Source organism: Phocoena phocoena, chromosome 2, assembly GCF_963924675.1.
Source record: "Phocoena phocoena chromosome 2, mPhoPho1.1, whole genome shotgun sequence".
Classification (NCBI taxonomy): Eukaryota; Metazoa; Chordata; class Mammalia; order Artiodactyla; family Phocoenidae; genus Phocoena; species Phocoena phocoena.
The window spans coordinates 12,246,716-12,267,588 of record NC_089220.1 but is presented as its reverse complement, the minus strand read 5'-3'; the positions used below and the strand labels follow the sequence as shown (position 1 = coordinate 12,267,588).

At 40.7% G+C, this 20,873-nt stretch overlaps 1 protein-coding gene across 1 annotated transcript in view; it reads right to left on the bottom strand.

The window, feature by feature from the left end:
* Window positions 1-7,937: 7,937 nt before the first annotated feature.
* CATSPERB (cation channel sperm associated auxiliary subunit beta) overlaps window positions 7,938-20,873 on the bottom strand; it is a 129,292-nt gene continuing 116,356 nt past the window's right edge. The window contains exons 23-26 of the mRNA XM_065871639.1: window positions 16,147-16,282; window positions 14,367-14,467; window positions 13,573-13,647; window positions 7,938-8,126 (exon numbers count right to left, since the gene is read on the bottom strand). Coding sequence (XP_065727711.1) covers window positions 7,938-8,126; window positions 13,573-13,647; window positions 14,367-14,467; window positions 16,147-16,282 — 501 coding nt within the window. The remainder of the gene's footprint in view (window positions 8,127-13,572; window positions 13,648-14,366; window positions 14,468-16,146; window positions 16,283-20,873) is intronic.

Sequence of the window (20,873 nt, the reverse complement as noted above, 5' to 3'; positions counted from 1 at the left end):
TTATTGACATGGAAAAAGTACAAGATCATTGAGAACAGAGCCTGCATTCATTTATTCCCTTGCTCCCACAATCACTCCTTTCAAAGCCATTCAGCTCAGTTATGCTGGGCTGGTGGGACGACACACAAGCAGAAAAAGAGGCATAGAAGCGTCCTCACAAGGTTGTTTACATTTATAATAGGAGCAGGGGACAGCTCCTATTTCTGTTTTCATTGTCAGAAAACCTTAGATCATTTGGCATCTTTTTTCAGACATGCAAACTGAAAGTAAATAATGTCTTTTTTTAATCAAAAATTTTTATTGAGTTATATTAACTTACCACATTAAATTAGTTTCAGGTGTACAACATAGTGATTCTATATTTTTATACATTATGAAGTGATCAGTGCAATAAGACCAGTTGCCATGTGTCACCATACAAAGTTGTTACAATATTATTGACTATACTTCCTGTGCTGTACTTTACATCCCCATGACTTATTTTAGAGCTGGAAGTTTGTACCTCTTAATCCTCTTCACCTATTTCGTTCACTGCCTTCCAGCCCCTCCTCTCTGGCAACCACTAGTTTGTTCTCTGTAACTATGAGTCTGTTTCTGTTTTGTTTTCTTTGTTCATTTTTTTTTTTTTTTTTTTCCGGTACGCGGGACTCTCAGTATTGTGGCCTCTCCCGTTGCGGAGCAGAGGCTCCGGACGCGCAGGACCAGCGGCCACGGCTCACGGGCCCAGCCGCTCCGCGGCATGTGGGATCCTCCCGGACCGGGGCACGAACCTGCATCCCCTGCATCGGCAGGCGGACTCTCAACCACTGCACCACCAGGGAAGCCCCTTTTTTTTTTTTTTTTAAGATTCCACATGTAAGCGAAATCATATGGTATTTGTTTTTCTCTGACTTATTTCATTTAGCATAATACCCTCTAGATCCATCCACGTTGTCACAAATGACAAGATTTCATTCTTTTTTATGGCTTACTAGTATTTCAGTGTCTCTGTGTATCACATGTTCTTCATCCATTCATCTACTGATGGATGCTTAGGTTGATTCCATATCTTGGCTATTGTAAATAATGGTCCAATGAACATAGGAGTACATATATCTTTTCTAATTAGTGTTTTCATTTTCTTCAAATAAGTAGCAGAAATAGAAGTGCTGGATTGTACGGTAGTTCTATTTTTAGTTTTTTGAGGAATCTCCATACTATTTTCCACAGTGGCTGCACAATGTACATTCCCACCAACAGTGCACAAGCGTTCCCTTAAGAGATTCAAATCCATACACAGCCTCAAATATTTTGCACACATCCTACCATGCTCTCCTGTACTACACAAGGCTGCTCAATGTTCATTTCCCTGAATTTCTTTCTTCTACTCCTTTGTTACTATCTTCTGACTGCATTCTGCTGTTTTTGACCTCTCAAAACCTTTATCATCCTTCAAGATTCAATTCAAACATCACTGAACTGTTTCTTCCTCTCTGCTGCAATAACACCTCCTTTTCACTTTGTTACTACATTGAGCACAAAGTATAAGAAATTACTTTTTTGGGGGCGGAGTCAAGATGCCGTACTAGGAGGATGCGGGATTCACGTCTCCTCACAACTAGGGCACCCACCAGGCACCAGTGGGGGACCACCGACACCTAAGGGGGCAGGAGGAGCCCCCAGTGACCGGGTAGGACGTGGGGTGTGAGGGGAAGTGAAGGGGGAGGAGAAGTGAAGGCGGGACGGGTCTGGTGGCCCTGAGAGGTGGCTGGGGGAGGGGAAGGGATCCCACGCCCGAATGGGGAAACTGGGGAACCATCGGGAGGGCAGAGGATCAAAAGGGAGCGTGGCCAGGTTTCCGCTGCCCACTTGGGCCCCCAGGAGCCTGTTGAGATCCTGGGCCTGATCCTCTGCCCTCCTAGGCTCCCTCCAGCCACGTGGGTCCTGAGGGAGTGGGAGGGAGGGGAGGGGCAGCAAAAGTAAAGGCCGGACCTCCGGGACCTGCACCCCTGAGGGGTGGCTGGGGGAGGGGAGGAGTTCCTACCCCCAGCAGGATCCACCCATGGTTAGAGGTCCAGTGGCGATGGGGGAGAACCTGGGAGAGATGGTGGGGGAGGGGCACAAAGGAAAGGAAGGGAACGGGGCCAGTGCTTTCCCTGTCCACTTAGGCACCAGGGAGACTGTTGGGCTCCCGGGCCTAATCCTCTGCCCTCGGAGCCTCCCTCCTGCCATGCAGAGCCCACGCCCCGCCCCTACGCCCCCACCCAGGGCCCCACCTCTACACTCAGAGTCCCCCTCCAACACAATGGGCCTAAACCCCACCCACACACCCTCACCCAGGGCCTTACCTCCAAACTCCTGAACTCCGTATTCCAGAGGCCCTCCTTTCCAAATGCTGCCTCTCCCCTTCTGCGAAGGTCCTAAGCAGAGGCCCCGCCCCACGCTTGAACGTCACCGTCACCCTGCCTAGGCCCCACCCCACGCGCAAACGTCACCCCCCCACCTGCCTAGGTCCCACCCCACCCTAAACCTTGCCCCTGCCTAAGTTCCACCCCCACCGAATTCCGCCCCCATAGCCAAGGCTTTTATTTTTTCTTTTTTCCTCTTTTAGATTGGGCTTCTGTTTTACCTTGTTGATTCATTGTTGTTGATTCTTTCACATTCTTTTTTTTGGCGGTACGCGGGCCTCTCACTGTTGTGGCCTCTCCCGTTGCGGAGTACAGGCTCCGGACGCGCAGGCCCAGCGGCCATGGCTCACGGGCCCAGCCGCTCGCTCCGCGGCATGTGGGATCTTCCCGGACCGGGGCACGAACCCGTGTCCCCTGCATCGGCAGGCGGACTCTCAACCAGTGCGCCACCAGGGAAGCCCGATTCTTTCACATTTTTAAAAGAAGCTCATAAATCAGGTGCCCAGCTGAGCCCAGCCACGAGCCCACGTGCCAGCTGAAGGATGTGCAAGAGGGACCATTGGCAAGACCAGCAGAATCACCCAGCTAAGTCCAGCCCAGGCTATCATCTTGAACAAATAAAATGGTTGTTGTTTTTAGTCACTAAATTGTGGAGTTGGTTACATAGCAATAGATAAAGCAATGAGGTAAGAGTGAGATCTTAATATTTGACATCTAGAATGAGAGTAGTAACCAACCCTGTCCTGCTGGTGTTGGGCTTGGCCATGTGATTTGATCTCATAATGGAATATGAGCAGACATGATGTACATCCCTCACGGGCTTTATATAGTTCAGATGGTTTGGCTGGGTCTCTTGTGTCTGGACCTGTGCCATTAGAAGAGCTGCCCTGGTGGGCCCTGCTCTTTAGCCTGTGTTCCAGAATGACAGACATGTGGGGCAGACCTAGCGGGTGCAGAACCAGCACAGCCAATCCAGAGACCGCTGGGCAAGAAACAGATGCTTATTGTCACAAGCCACTGAGAGTTGAGATTTGAGGGTTGATACTGCTGTAAAAACTGACTAATATGCTCGACCAAAGATTGAAGAATATAACATGTGATCACTCTCAATTCATTCTCACAGTGATACTGTATTTGATATGCTAGCTAAGGCTGCTGGCTGGGGTTCTAAGGGACTGGACTGATTAATGCAAATCTGGCCCAATACCTGCACCACGCTAGGTGACATTGAAAGGTCAGAGAGCACCTGACCCAGCAGAGAGAGAAGAGTTCAAAGACGGACAGCACCCAGAAGTCTCTCTCCCCTTTCTTGTCATTAGGGGGCAGATCGAAAAGAGAAGCATCTGAATCTTTTAAGATGTGCTCCCTGACCTTCCCTGTATAATAGCTGACACTTCCACGGCACTTTCTAGGGGCAAGGCTCTGTTCTAAGCACTTTACATATATTAACTCCTTCAAAACCCAAGCAATCAAATGAGGCAAGTAACAACTATTATATTGGCAAAGAAACTGAGACACAGAGGAATTAAATAACTTTCTCAAGATGACACAGGTGGAAACCGGATCCCTGATACTGATAGAAATGAGAGGTGCCTGAGATGACTACGCCCTGTGTGCTCATTATAGGGACAGCAGAGTGGGCACAGTAATCATGGTACAGAGACAACCATTGAGGGCCCTGGCATATTGCTCCGTGTCAAGCACAGGCCTTCCCCTGGCTGGGTAGCAGTACACTGTTACTATTCCGCCACTCTGGCTCCGTGTCCCAGTCTAGTGGGGAGCAAGGTGATCACCTCATTATGCAATAAGACGTTATGTTGCAAGGACCTGAAGAGCATAAAGAAACAACTTCCTAAGACATCTTGGTAAGATTCATGTGTGATGAAATAGAAGATCAAAGTTGATAAGAATATGCTGTAGCAAAGTTTGGATTAATTCAGTATTCTGGAGCCTGTGAGGATCTCCCATTCCAAAGTAAAGAACAGGCCAGAGCACCACGCATTCCCTACCAGGAAGACAAACAATACCTGGAAATGTGAGGCCGTACATACCGCATACCATTTAGAATTCCTGCTCTAATAATTTTGGTTCAAAGATGGACAGCTTTGAGTGGGACCTAGCCCAACTCAGGCTGCAGTACAAATTGGTTACTCTTCTCTCATGACCCAGCAGACCTGTGAACAAATTTCAGCCTTGTTTGTGCCAAGAACTGTGAAGGATCTGAGATTTTTATCCTACTTGCTAACTACTGAGGTAGTTCTGGGAATGCTGGGTGAGGACAGAAGACACCTGAGGCAAAACAAAGGACTGTTTATTACTCTCAACAACAGCAGTAGCCAGAGTATTAGCATCTTCGCAGCACCCTGAGCCCCAGGGTAACACAAAGCGGACCAGATGACACGTGCACATATGGTGAGTTGCATTACCTGAAAGGAACCCTGAACTTAGGGAACTAGAATCTTTTTTTTTTGGCTGCGTTGGGTCTTCATTGCGGTGCGTGGGCTTCTCAGTGCGGTGGCTTCTCTTGTTGCAGAGCATGGGCTCGAGGCATGCGGGCTTCAATAGTTGTGGCATGCGGGCTCAGTAGTTGTGGCTTGCAGACTCTAGAGCGCAGGCTCAGTAGTTGTGGCGCACAGGCTTAGTTGCTCCGTGGCATGTAGTATCTTCCCAGACCAGGGCTCGAACCTGTGTCCCCTGCATTGGCAGGTGGATTCTTAACCACTGCATCACCAGGGAAGCCCTATTCAGAATTTTCCAATCAGAAAATCTGGAAAGAAGTTATTCCAATTTCCACGTATATTTAAGTGCTGTGTTATAATCAAACATTTAAATTTTTATTACCCATAGGGAGACACAATAATCTTTTCAGCACGTTGGGACTCTAAACAGTTTAATCCCTCACAGTTTGCCTCTGGCCCTATCCTCAGCTCACTTCACAAAAAGATGTGAGGCAATGGGTGGATGTTTTGGGGATTCATTGCATTACTGTTACTCTGTCATCCAGAAACAGGTGGTCTTATGATATAAGGAAGCCTACTGAACGTTCATGCACAGTGGTCTCTTGGACACTGCGATTTCTCTGGCTGGATGAAATATATGTTCCATGTTGGAAATCCCCAGTATACAGGGATGTTTGCTAGCTAGAACACATTCATCTGGGAAATAAGGGGTGGAGAGTGAACGGTTATTTTTAGATTTCACTTAATAAACCTACCAAAAGTTTTGCTTTTTTGTGTTCTAAACTTTGAGCTCTGATAATCACGTGGCCTATGTAACCAGTGTAGAAATACCAGTGAAAGCAATAATGATCCCACTGAATTGGAAACCAAGACATCCGTGTAACCATTTTTGGTTCCTGGTGTATTAAGAAAACAGGCACAACAGAGGATAATCAACCTTACTGAGGAAAAATAGAGATGCTATAACACACTAAGGACCAAGATCAATTAGGTGGATTCAAGGCCACAAACTTCTACTACCAAGGATATCCCCGGATAAAGATCAATGGAAACTAACTTACAGAGTAATAGATATCTGATTACCAAAGGGCAGGTTTACCAAAGGCTCGGATCCTTCACAAATGAAGACATTTCATTCTTCTGGGCAAAGGATCCTAATCAGGTGAGGTGCTCTTCAGAGGCAGGGCAGCACATGGAATGTGTGGTGGAGAGATAAAGCTAATGCCAGCTTTAGCGTTAGTTACAGGGTCATAAATAATTCACATTTCTTGAGTTTTGCTAAAGTATAATAATCATCACCATTTCCTCCTTTTCAACAGAAATGGAGAGAAACTGATGGCACCTAGAGATTCTGGACTCCCAAGAACAGTGGCTCTATGACGTTACTTCTAGACCCCATCATTAGATATGACTTTGGATGGTGTCTTTTGGGGGGAGAGGTGAATGAATTTGTGGTTACATGTAGAGTGAATTCTCTTAGCAGGGGCATCTTTGAACACACAGGAAGACAGATGTGTACACGGCATGCATCTACATGCTCAAATAGCCAAAAGATGACGTGTATAGACCACAGTACAGAATCTCAGGTTAAATAACTTTCCCAAGATCACACAGCAAGTAGGTGATGGAGCTAGATAAAAACCAGGCTGTGAGACATTAATACTAGGGACAAATGAGTGTGGGTTATACGAGAACCCTCTGTACCACCTTCACAACTTTTCGGTGAATCTTAAACTGTTCTAAAACAAAAGTTTATTAAAAGAAGAAACACAGGTTGTTAGACTCTGGAGCTTACAATTTTAACTTCTGTGCCATGTTTTATCTCTAGAGCCCTGGCCCAAGTGATGTTCTGAGGTGTTGACAAACTCCTGTTTTCCTAGGTCTCCAGAATGATTCTCATTCCTCCCCATGGACAAGAACTGATTGTCCAGATTTTGCTTTGATTTTCTAGCTTTCTGTAGTATCCTTCCAATAAATTTCCCTTTTTATTATAATTAGTAAGAATGGCTTTCTATCACTTACAACCTAACAACAACCGCTAACACTTAAGAGTATTCACAGAGCCAGGCACTGCTCTGATTACTTTGCAGGTATTAATTCATTTGACCCTCACAACAGCCCTATTAGGTAAGTATTAATATTATCCCCATTTTACAGGTGAAAACACTTAGGCACACAGAAATTAAATACTTTGCTCAGGTCACACATCTAGGAAGTGGCAAACCTGGGACGTCTGGCTCCGGAGTCTAACTGTTGGATCTACCTTGCCCACTAGCCTCTCAAAAGAACTTTCATGATACACAGGTACGGCCACTGTTTACAGTTCTCAGAGCTGGGCTCTCCTGGACTGGATGCCTAGCCTCTCCCTATGTTGTCAAGAGCAGTCTGCGGCTCCTCCTGAGCTTTTCCAGGAGGGTGTCACTCTCTGATCTCCAAATGCAGTGGCCATCTTCTGACTACCTGGGGACAGGTGCTCTGAGAGTACACAGAGGTGAATCTTTTGGAATTCTACATGTTGCATGTAGTTTTGTAAATAAGAACCTCACCCAGACCCCGTGTTTGTCCAACCCCACAATTCATTCTCTTTAGGTGTTACAGTCTGGTTTTGAATTTGCCTCAAGAAACCCAAATGGTTTCATCTTTAATTTCCATGAGGCTCTGAAAGCACACATGGACAGGAGCCTCCTTTATCACCCAACTTTCCCTGGCAGGATTGCATTCTACTCATATTCCAATCTGAAAAGGGCAAGGCCCAGAATGGGCTCCAGTCAACAAAAGCTGAAAAATACAGAAAACCCATTCCACACAGAGATGGTTATCATTTTGTATTTTTCTAAAAACCAAGTAAAATCCTCTATTATAAGTGTTGACATAAGAAATTTTCCATGTATTCAAAATAAGAGAATGGAACGGTAAACATGTTGACAAATAGCAATTTGAGTTAAAACGGTAATTCTATAGTATTTTAGCGAGTTTTTACATTAACATTTAAATATATTTTTTTCTAGGAGTTGTCTAATGAAACTAGGAAATAAAGAGAAAATTATGATTACCATTTGTTCACTATTCAGATTTTCAATCGATGAGCCAGCTAATTAGCAGTAATATTTGTTGAATTCACATTGTTTGTCCTAATCAATTTTTTGCATGTATCCCATGGGTGGATGTTACGTATTTGGAACATAAATGCTATAAAAAGGAATCCCCCTAGCAGTACAGCTGCTGCGAGGGCAATAAGTGTGGATCCTGGAAATGGCAGAGGGGCTTCGTCAACATAAATCTGCAACAGAAAAAGCAAAGTCTTTAAGCTTTCTGAACCCAGTAATTCAAAACCCTGAACTTGACATGATTCCCACAGTGGTGGAGACATTGTTACTCATTTAGCAACATTCTATCCGGACTGATATAGATATTTAGCTTCCACAAAGCTTACGAACAGTCTCTCGACAATTTGACAGGTGGTGAATTTCCACATGATACATAGGGAATAGGAAATCGATTTATATCCTATTCCTTTATCCTATGTCTTTAGTGGCAGAGGTGGGCAGGTAGAACACTTACACAGCAGGAAAACATTCTGTGTTCAGTTACAGAGGAACAGGCAAAGTGCTGCAGGAACATGGTTAGAAGTGCCTAACCGCTTAGAGTTATCAGGTAATGTGCTTCCTGAGCTGGATCTTGAAGAATAAGGGAAGGAGGAGAAGGTACTTTCAAGGTAGAGGGAATAAGCATGGGCTCTTCCAAACTATCTTCTCTTTAGAAATCCTCTGTACAAGTGCTGACATTGGGAAGTTTCTGTATATTCAAAATGTTTCCTCTGCCTGAATGGCTAATTAATAAAAACAAGTTCCTAGAGGGGAAACAGGATCGTTGACAGAGACATGGAGTCGTCTTTTTCTCTGAGACTAGAGGCAAAGATGGGTGCCATACCTGTTACAAGTAGAAGTGGGGGCATATGGAGAGTAAGGTGGTTCAAGCTTATGTTTTCCCAGTGAAGTAGGAAGGAAGATCATCTTTGGAGGTAGAAGAAAGTAGAGATGAATGAAAACAGGATGGCAGGAATGGGGGAAAGTGCCAGGACAAGATAAAGGATTAAAAAGCTGCTTTAGGGTATAGATCAAGTTAAAGGTATCTCCATCCTCCCAGTGACCTAAGGATGTATCTGTTTTTTAAGAAACAGTCCCATAAGCTATGAATTCTTTTATAATTTCTCTCACATTCATTCTTTCTCTTCCACTTTTGTTACCGCTATTGTGAGTTTTAATACCCCACTTTGTATAAATAAGCTCCCCTAACAGCTTTCCATGCCGTCAGTCCATGTTGACATGATAACATTGCCAGATTAATCTTCGTAAAACATCAGTCTGTCTATAAAAAATTTTTTTTAACAAAGAGAGATTGCTTCATTTGTGACGAGAAAAATCTTGACTATATAGAACTGGTACCAGAAATGGAGTATTGTAAGCAACAGAATTTAGAAGGTGGATCTGGCCAAGTGGTGTGGAAAGCAGAGAGAAACTGTGCTTTCCAATCTGGGAACATAATTATCTTCATGGTAACGGACCAGCTGGTTTAACCATGTCCTATTGTACTTGGAGGCTCAGACAGTGTGCCCAATGCTACTGGAATGATTGGGGATTTGATAGACAAATATTACATATCGGATATGATATGCTACTTGTGTTTTTCAATATGATGCTACAAGATACCAAAAATCTTTCTTTTAAAGGTGGCCCATCAGAGGAGGTTGGATAATAAGCTTTGTAAGAATGATCTAGCCTGTTTGTGGTAAATGAGGGAGACAATTGTGCGCTTCATGTAATCTCAAAACCGAAATTTCTTTTCTATGCTAAAGTTAGGAAGAGCCAGAGGAAACCACCCACTGTAACCATAATCTATCTTTTTCTCTGTTCTGCTTCCTCAGTGTTGGATAACTCTCTCCATAGTCCCAACAGTCCTTATGGCTGACAGTAGCTCCTGGGGCTGCAAACTTCCTTGTTCGATGTCATTAAGAAAGAGCAAGTCCATGTCCCAGCACTTTGAGCAAAAGTCCTGTGATTCACTCTGACTGGGCAGGCGTAGATCATGTGCTCATCCCTGAACACCCCTTTTCAAAATGTTTAATAGTTTCTCATTGTTGACAGGAATGTTCCAAAGTTCTCATCCAGACATTCAAGGTCTCCCACAATGGGACCCTAACCTACCCACTTTCTTATATATAACCTTACATTCCAGCCAAATGGATCTACTATTGAAGAGATTGCTTCATGACTTCCTATATCTGTGTCTTTGCTGCTGTTGTTCTTTCCACCCAGAATGCCTTCCTTACCCATTTCTGCCTAAAACAAAATTTCAGTCACCTTATCAGAAAATATAAAAATTTCACTTGCTTAAGTCGTCTACTATATTTCTAAGAGTAGAAACCTCTATCACCTGTGAATCCTGTATTCTCCAGCTAAACTGCTATCTCTAAAGTTCTTGAAAACAGTTTTTTCTTTAAATGTTTCCCTCCCAATCTTCTATGATTATCTAAATATTCCATGCCATGTCTAAAGAAAAGTTGAACTCCAGAATCATAAAAGAGTATGTCTAGACACAATGTCTTTTTATCATCAAAATACTTCAATTTGTGCTTCTTTAATGCAAAGAATTCAGTTAACCAGAGTGCAATTATCAAAACCAGGATATTAACTCTGAGACAACACTATTATCTAATCTCCAGGTTTTACTCAAATTTATCAATGATTCCAATAATGTCCTTCAGGATGAGAGAAAATCCAAGATCATGCTTTGCATTCCATTGTTTCAGGATACTTGCAAAAGTAGATTTCAGGAACCTTTGTCTTTTGCTATTGTTTCTTAATGATTCTCTTCCTTTATTAACTTGCAATCACTTCCTATTTTTCTTTTATTCATTGTCGTGGTTCTTCCTTCGTTCCTGAAGCTTTGTTTCTCTCTGTTGACACTTCTTTTTAGCCTGAAGAACTTCCTTAGGCATTTTTTCAGAGAAGTTCTGCCTACAGTGGATTATCTTTTTTTTCCTTCATCTGAAATTGACCTTTATTTTCCCCTCATTCCTCAAGGATATTTTCACTAGCTATAGAGTTCTGGGTTGACAGTCCTTCTTCCCTACACTACAACTGTCCCCAGTACATTAAGGATGCTGTACAACTTTCTTCTGTGGTTTCTGATGAGAAATGAGCAGTCATTCAAATTGTTGTTCACTTACATGCAGTGTTTTTCTCTGGCTGCTTTCAAGATTTTCCTTTGTGTTTGATTTGTAGTAGTTTGATTATGATTTAGGCATTCAGGTGTAGTGTTTAGGCATGATTTTTTTAAGTTCATCTTGTTTGGGATTCATTAAGCTTCTTGAATATGTCAATTTTGTGTTCACCAAATTTAGGACATTTTCAGCCTTAATTTCTTCAGCTTTTTTTCCCCTGTACTAATCTCTTTTTTCCTCTCCTTCAGGGACTCTGGTGACATAAGTGTCAGACCTTTTGATACCGTCGCATAGATCCTTGAGGCTATTCTTTTTAAAATCTTTTTTCTTCACGTTGAATTTTTACTGATTTATTTTCAAATTCACTGATTCTTTTCTCTGCAGTAGCCATTCTGCTATTGAGTCCATCCAGTGATTTTAAATATTTGTACTTTTCAGTTCTAAAATTTCCATTTTTTTTTTAATAGCTTCTATTTCTCTGCTGAGAATTTCTTCCTTTCCCTTTCCATTCATTTCAGAAGTGCTTGCCTTTACCTAGAGCATGGTTATAATAGCTGGCTTAAAATATCTGTCTTGATAACGCCATTTGCTGTCATTTGCTGATTGTCTTTTCTTTCCCTGTGTGGGGCCTTTAGGGACTTTCCACCCCCTCACTTGTTCCCGTAAACCAATTCTTCTCCCTATCGTGCGCCACTCCTTCTCCCTATCGAAACCAATTCTTCTCCCTATCGTGCACCACTCCTTCTCCCTATTGAAACCAATTCTTGGAGTTTTTCAGTTGACGGGGACTTGCCAGACAGCGGGTAATTTTCCAGTTGCCCGTAACAGGTATACGCCCTAACCGCCACAATGAACAGACAACTATAACGGCCAGAAGGTGGGACAAAAGTTCCTAAGCCAATGAATTTAAAAGTCACCACATTTACCCAATCATTGTGAGAATAGACCCGCCCTATGAGTAAATAAACCTATAAAAAGTATGTGATTCCGCTTTTAGGGGTTCCGCATCGGCCTCCTGCGTGAGGTTCAGGGAACCCCGGTGCATCGGCTCCTAATAAACCTCTTGCGTGTTGCAGCGGCTCTCGACTCTTGGCGGTTCTTGGGCGAGTTGGAATCCCTCGTAGACCGCTTGGGTCTAACACCTGAATTGCTTATATTTTCTTAATTCTTGGTATACTGAGTAACTTTGGATTGTATCCTGGATATTTAAGATATTACGTTTAGAGACTTTGGGTCCTGTTAAAAATACTCTGGAAAATGTTGAATCTTTTGTTTGTTTCAGCAGTCAATCACACTGGTTGCATTCAGATCACAAGTAATGCCTTACTGTCTGTGGGTATGGCTCCAATGTCTGCTCAGTTTTCAAAAAAAGCCTTAGCTATGCTATCATGTCTTCCTGTCTCCTTTGCCACTTAGGGGAACGTAAGTGGGTGTTTATATTGTCGTTTTCTTTTGAAGCCTTTGCTAAGCTCCTTTAGGTGTGTTCTACTCGTGTGCTGCTCGGCACTCGCGCTAGTACATATACACAATTAGGAATCTCCTCCTCCAGCTCTCTTCTCTTAGGGATTTCCCCCGCACTCTCTACTCCTAGAGGCCCTTTTCCTTAGGCCTCTGGGAAGAAAGCTGGGATTCATTAGAGTTTTAGCCTTCTGTACTGCTGTGCTGTTCTATGAAACTGGGGCTGACCTTGGGACAAAGAGATGAGAAAAAAGAGAGAAAAATAATGGGGATTTTCTCTCATGCTCCTCCTATGACAGATGCTTCTTTTCCTAGATCTAGTGGGATGGATTTTCTCTCAGGGTCTTAGATGTCTGCACTGCTGCCATGGCACCCATCACCGCAGTTGTGCAGATTCATTACTGAGGCAGGGCCAGGATAGAGAAAGGAAAAAAGAGAGAGTAAGAGATTTTGTTTTTGATAATGTGGTACCAGTATTTGACAATGAATGAGCCATTAATCAATTAAATCAAATCCTTATTCCTTCCCACCTGCCACAGGTAGCAGATATCATTATATGAATAAACAAAAATGAGTCATTGAACATCATAGGGTGATTTGGAGAGACTGACTTTGGTTTCCAATTCTTTTGGATCTTGGCGGCTTTGGGAGTATTTAAGACTCTACCGTTACAATGCAAATAACCAAAGGGAGGATAATACTGGAAACTAAAGTGTTACAGACATAGGTCTCTGTGGGGAGTTGAGGGGGGCGGTGTCAGAAAACCAAGCTAAATATGGAAGGTGGAGATGGAACAAAAACAAATACAGGCACTTATTAAAATTTTCCCAGCATTAATTGGTCCTGCAACCTACCAAGGGCCCTAACTTCATCACTGCTGATCATGTCACCACCGGTCTCCAGGATCCCCCATCTCCAGGCCTTGTCTATCATACAAATTCTCCCATTTTTTTCTCTTAAGTGTCTCCTGGACGGATGCCTGTCATATTATGTCCCCAGCCATCACTCCCTTGGATACCACTGGATACCTGTGCCTTCACTATACCTGAAATTCTTCACCTAAGTTACAAAAAGAGACCCCTGGAACAACAGACACTCTGAAGTGAAAGAGCTCGGAGCCCTGTGGAAGAAACACACCAGGCATTAGCAACATGGACATATATGTTCTTTTAAGTAAAAATATACACTGGGGCCACTTTCCCTACAGATTCTGCATAGAAAAATTCCAGCCTCTTTTCTAAGGTTCTTTGGCATATACTTCATGTATCAAAATAAAAATGGGGGGAGAAGGACAAGAGTTAGAAACAGAGGGATTCGATAGCTGACACTTTTTTCTTTTTGAATGAAGAAACAGAAACATAAAATCTAACATGGCCTTGATGAGTACTTTGGGCTAATCCACATATTCATGGTTTTGAGATGTCCCCTAACTTTTATTGGCTTTCACAACAATCACCTAGATTATGTCAACTTGATGTGTTCTTAGGGGCATCTGAACCCAGAAGACATGTGTCTGTACATGTCCAGGTGAAGAATACTGAGCCCATTTCCCCCTAACTTCTGGAAACACTTTTTCTGCTCCACCTTGATAATCTATTAGTCTTGCAAAACACCTTGATAATCTATTAGTCTTGCAAAACATGGTAAGTTAATGTTAAATTCAACATTCAGATATCTTTAAATATTATAATAGCATCAAGGGAAATGGAGGAAAAATAAACTCCAAATAGTGACGTTATTTCCACCATTCATGGATACCTATCCCTTAAAATTAAAGCCAAAGACATACAGGTTTTATCTAAACTCAAAACAGGAAAAATAAAAATGCTGTCAACTTACCTTTATACTTAGGTTGAGGCCTAAAGGATTATACACTGGAGCATGAAGAATCGATTCTAAGTAGTCTTTCATTTTTTTTACATTTTCTGGCACAGTGTGTTCTAAAATTACACAAAGTATATTTTAAGCACATGTATGCTATTTTCTCATTCTATGTAAAGCTTCTTAAATACAGTAAGGTACAATGAAAGATTCCACTCCATAACATGGCTAAATTGTACATAATTTTAGTTCTGTTTGACTCAGTGGAGAATATATTTAGGGGAAATTAGGCCTAGCATCTGACACTGCATCTTCTCAGGGGCATCCCTTTTCTCCATACAGGATGTGAATATCATCATGGCTAATTTTAAGCAGCAAACGGTTTAACAAACAGTACGCCATATGCTTGAATATTTAACAATCAGTGCTCAAAAACAGCAGACTGCAGCACACCATAGAAAATGAGGATTTTAGTTAAAGCAAAATATTTACTAATTCTCTTTGCTCAATTTTTCAATTCAAAAATGCACATGTTGGGCAGAGTAAGACTCTCACTGAATACCAAATGTCTGGATGCTTGATTACATTTGGAAATTTCATTTGACTCTATCTATTGATCTATTAATCTATCTACCTATTGATCTCCTTAAAAGTACGCATTCGTGGGGCTTCCCTGGTGGCACAGTGGTTGAGAATCTGCCTGCTAATGCAGGGGACACGGGTTCGAGCCCTGGTCTGGGAGGATCCCACATGCCGCGGAGCAACTAGGCCCGTGAGCCACAACTACTGAGCCTGCGCGTCTGGAGCCTGTGCTCCACAAAAAGGCCGCGATAGTGAGAGGCCCGCGCACCGCGATGAAGAGTGGCCCCCACTTGCCACAACTAGAGAAAGCCCTCGCACAGAAATGAAGACCGAACACAACAAAAACAAATTAATTAATTAATAAACTCCTACCCCTAACATCTTCTTTAAAAAAAAAAAAAAAAAAGTACGCATTCGTGAACAAACACAAATGTGCAACAAAAAAGTATATATTTGAGGTAAAATTGAATTGTGGTAGATTTTATTTTACTTATTTAGAAATACTTCTGCATCCTTTCAATTATTTTACCATAAAATATTTAAGAAACTTTTCTCATATAATTAGAAGATAGATCCTATAGATAATCTGGCAACACGTTTTATATCTCCCTCCATAACACTGCAAAAGCAATGAAAGGAGACACCAGACCAACGTGTAGCACAAATTCAATCATTTTTGCTGCTAATCTACATAATGGCTCTGAGTCCAGGTCACTGGAAGTGATGATGAAATAAGTGTGAGACACACAGACATAGAAAACAAACTTATGGTTACCACAGGGGAAGCGGGTGGAGAGGGGATAAATTAGAAGGTGAGGATTAACATATACAGAGTACTATATATAAAATAGATAACCAACAAGAACCTACTGTATAGCACAGGGAACTCTACTCAATATATTTTTTTCTACTCAATATTTTTTAACAACTTATAAGGGAAAAGAATCTGAAAAAGAATATATATTATATGTGTATAACTGAATCACTGTGCTGTACACCTGAAATTAACATGATATTGTAAATCACCTATACTTCAAAAAAAAAAAAAAAGTGGGAGATGATAGAAGCAGCATGAACAGCAACATGACAACTGATTCGACTTCTTTTCCAAAGAACTCTCAACTATCTTTTGTGTAAACAGTTTTGTAAACCACTTCTCTACATAATAACAACAGTACGCATAGCTGTAATAATTGTAGAAGAAAGCAAATCTTACTTAGGTTCCAGTTTTCCCTGTTATTCACTTCAGTCACAGTAACCAGGTATGGAGTTTCCACTGGGACATGTCCATCCTCACTGTAAATTTTCAAAGAAATTGGATATTGTGTAACTGGAAACTTAAAACGAGGAACCTAAAATGCAAATGCCAAGAATGAATGTAAATTTGGAAAATTCAATACTAACTCTTCATTTCCTGGTAAAGAATGAATAGATGTATTCCCAAGAATTTGTCTATTCTATATGAAATGTGCTTCTGAGGGTTTCTGCCTTCACAGAGCATTAAAAAAAATAAATCTGTCTTATAGTAGAATTGCTGTGAACTCCAAAAGTAGTGCACAAAGACTGTGGTAACAAAACTCCTGCCTTTCTGTCGGCCTTTTCTCACAGGAATTTGCTATTATGGTATCCACACTTTTTCGGCCAACCCATATACCCTAAGATACTGCATGAATTAGGTCTTGCCCAAATCCCTTAACGACCCTCTCTCTGCCAGTCATCATCTTTTTTTTTTTGAATTTTATCTTATTTTATTTATTTTTTATACAGCAGGTTCTTATTAGTCAACCATTTGATACACATCAATGTATACATGTCAATCCCAATCTCCCAATTCATCCCACCATCACCACCCCCCCTCGCCACTTTCCCCGCTTGGTGTCCATACATTTGTTCTCTACATCTGTGTCTCAATTTCTGCCCTGCAAACTGGTTCATCTGTACCGTTCTTCTAGGTTCCACATATATGCGTTAATATACGATATTTGTTTTTCTTTCTGACTTACTGCACTCTGTATGACAGTCTCTAGATCCATCCACATCTCTACAAATGACCCAGTTACATTCCTTTATATGGCTGAGTATTATTCCATTGTATAGATGTACCACACCTTCTTTATCGATTCATCTGTCAACAGGCATTTAGGTTGCTTCCATGTCCTGGCTATTGTAAATAGTGCTGCAATGAACATTGGGGTGCATGTGTCTTTTTGAATTATGGTTTTCTCTAGGGATATGCCCAGCAGTGGGATTGCTGGGTCAATAAGGTAATTCTATTTTTAGTTTTTTAAGGAATCTCCATACTGTTCTCCAAAGTGGCTCTATCAATTTACATTCCCACCAACAGTGCAAGAGGGTTCTCTTTTCTCCACACCCTCTCCAGCATTTGTTGTTTGTAGATGTTCTGATGATGTCCATTCTAACTGGTGTGAGGTGATACCTCATTGTAGCTTTGATTTGCATTTCTCTAATAATTAGTGATGTTGAGCAGCTTTTCATGTGCCTCTTGGCCATCTGTATGTCTTCTTTGGAGAAATGTCTATTTAGGTCTTCTGCCCACTTTTGGACTGGGTTCTTTGTTTTTTTAATATTGAGCTGCATGAGCTGTTTATATATTTTGGAGATTAATCCTTTGCCCATTGATTCATTTGCAAATATTTTCTCCCATTCTGAGGGTTCTCTTTTCATCTTGTTTATGGTTTCCTTTGCTGTGCAAAAGCTTTTAAGTTTCATTAGATCCCATTTGTTTATTTTTGTTTTTATTTCCATTACTCTATGAGGTGGATCAAAAAAGATCTTGCTGTGATTTATGTCAAAGAGTGTTCTTCCTATGTTTTCCTCTAAGAGTTTTATAGTGCCTCGTCTTACATGTAGGTCTCTAATCCATTTTGAATTTATTTTTGTGTATGGTGTTAGGGAGTGTTATAATTTCATTCTTTTACATGTAGCTGTCCAGTTTTCCCAGCACCACTTATTGAAGAGACTTTCTTTTCTCCATTGTATATCCTTACCTCCTTTGTCATAGATTAGTTGACCATAGGTGCGTGGGTTTATCTCTGAGCTTTCTATCTTGTTCCATTGATCTATATTTCTGTTTTTGTGCCAGTACCATATTGTCTGGATTACTGTAGCTTTGTAGTATAGTCTGAAGTCAGGGAGTCTGATTCCTCCAGCTCTGCTTTTTTCCCTCAAGACTGCTTTGGCTATTCGGGGTCTTTTGTGTATCCATACAAATTTTAAGGTTTTTTGTTCTAGTTCCATAAAAAAATACAAATTTTAAGATTTTTTTGTTCTAGTTCTATTGGTAATTTGATAGGGATTGCATTGAATCTGTAGATTGCTTTGGGTAATATAGTCATTTTCACAATATTGATTTTTCCAATCCAAGAACATGGTATATCTCTCCATCTGTTGGTATCATCTTTAATTTCTTTCATCAGTGTCTTATAGTTTTCTGCATACAGGTCTTTTGTATCCCCAGGTACGTTTATTCCTAGGTATTTTATTCTTTTTGTTGTAATGGTAAATGGGAGTGTTTCCTTAATTTCTCTTTCAGATTTTTCATCATTAGTATATAGGAATGCAAGAGATTTCTGTGCATTAATTTTGTATCCTTCAACTTTACCAAATTCATTGATTAGGTCTGGTAGTTTTCTGGTGGCATCTTTAGGATTCTCTATGTATAGTATTATGTCATCTGCAAACAGTGACAGTTTTACTTCTTCTTTTCCAGTTTGTATTCCTTCTATTTCTTTTTCTTCTCTGATTGCCATGGCTAGGACTTCTAAAACTATGTTGAATAATAGTGGTGAGAGTGGACATCCTTTTCCTGTTCCTAATCTAGAGAAAATGTTTTCAATTTTTCATCATTGAGAATGATGTTTGCTGTGGGTTTGTTGTATATGGCCTTTAGTATGTTGAGGTAGGTTCCCTCTATGCCTACTTTCTGGAGAGTTTTTTTTTTTTTTTATCATAAATGGGTATTGAATTTTGTCAAAAGCTTTTCTTGCATCTATTGAGATGATCATATGGGTTTCATTCTTCAATTTGTTGATATAGTGTATCACATTGATTGATTTGCGTATACTGTAGAATCCTTGCATCCCTGGAATAAATCCCACTTGATCGTGGTTTATGATCCTTTCAGTGTGTTGTTGGATTCTGTTTGCTAGTATTTTGTTGAGGATTTTTGCATCTATATTCATCAGTGATATTGGTCTGTAATTTTCTTTTTTTGTAGTATCTTTGTCTGGTTTTGGTATAAAGGTGATGGTGGCCTCATAGAATGAGTTTAGGAGTGTTCCTTCCTCTGCAATTTTTTGGAAGAGTTTGAGAAGGATGGGTGTTAGCTCTTCTCTAAATGTTTGATAGAATTCAGCTGTGAAACCATTTGGTCCTGGACTTTTGTTTGTTGGGAGATTTTTAATCACAGTTTCAATTTCATTACTTGTGATTGTTCTGTTCATATTTTCTATTTCTTCCAGGTTCAGTCTTGGAAGGTTATACCTTTCTAAGAATTTGTCCATTTCTTCCAGGTTGTCCATTTTATTGGCATAGAGTTGCTTGTAGTAGTTTCTTAAGGTGCTTTGTATTTCTGTGGTGCCTGTTGTAACTTCTCCTTTTTCATTTCTAATTTTATTGATTTGAGTCCTCTCCCTCTTTTTCTTGATGAGTTTGGCTAATGGTTTATCAATTTTGTTTATCTTCTCAAAGAACCAGCTTTTAGTTTTATTGATCTTTGCTATTGTTTTCTTTGTTTCTATTTCATTTATTTCTGCTCTGTTCTTTATGATTTCTTTCCTTCTGCTAACTTTGGGTTTTGTTTGTTCTTCTTTCTCTAGTTCCTTTAGGTGTAAGGTTAGATTGTTTATTTGAGATTTTTTCTTGTTTCTTGAGGTAGGCTTGTAGAGCTATAAACTTCCCTCTTAGAACTGCTTTTGCCGCATCCCATAGGTTTTGAAATGTCGTGTTATCCTTGTCATTTGTCTCTAGGTATTTTTTGACTTCCTCTTTGATTTCTTCAGTAATCTCTTGATTATTTAGTAATGTATTGTTTAGCCTCCATGCATTTGTGTATTTTCCATTTTTTCCCCCTGTAATTGATTTCTAACCTCATAGCTTTATGGTCAGAAAAGATGCTTGATATGACTTCAATTTTCTTAAATTTATTGAGGCTTGATTTATGACCCAAGATGTGATCTATCCTGGAGACTGTTCCATGTGCACTTGAGAAGAAAGTGTAACCTGCTCTTTTGGGATGGAATGTCCTATAAATATCGATTAAATCTATCTGGTCTATTATGTCATTTAAAGCTTGTGTTTCCTTAGTAATTTTCTGTTTGGATGATCTGTCCATTGGTGTAGGTGAGGTGTTAAAATCCCCCACTATTATTGTGTTACTGTTGATTTCCTCTTTTAGAGCTGTTAGCAGTTGCCTTATGTATTGAAGTGCTCCTACGTTGGGTCCATACATATTTATAATTGTTATATCTTCTTCTTGGATTGATCCCTTGATCATTATGTAGTGTCCTTCCTTGTCTCTTGTAACATTCTTCATTTTAAAGTCTGTTTTATCTGATATGAGAATTGCTACTCCAGCTTTCTTTTGATTTCCATTTGCATGGAATATCTTTTTCCATCCCCTCACTTTCAGTCTGTATGTGTCCCTGGGTCTGAAGTGGGTCTCTTGTAAACAGCATATATATGGGTCTTGTTTTTGTATCCATTCAGTAAGCCTGTGTCTTTTGGTTGGAGCATTTAATCCATTCACGTTTAAGGTAATTATCAATATGTATGTTCCTATGACAATTTTCTTAATTGTTTTGGGTTTGTTTTTGTAGGTCCTTTTCTTCTCTTGTGTTTCCCACTTAGAGAAGTTCCTTTAGCATTTGTTATAGAGCTGGTTTGGTGGTGCTGAATTCTCTTAGCTTTTGCTTGTCCGTAAAG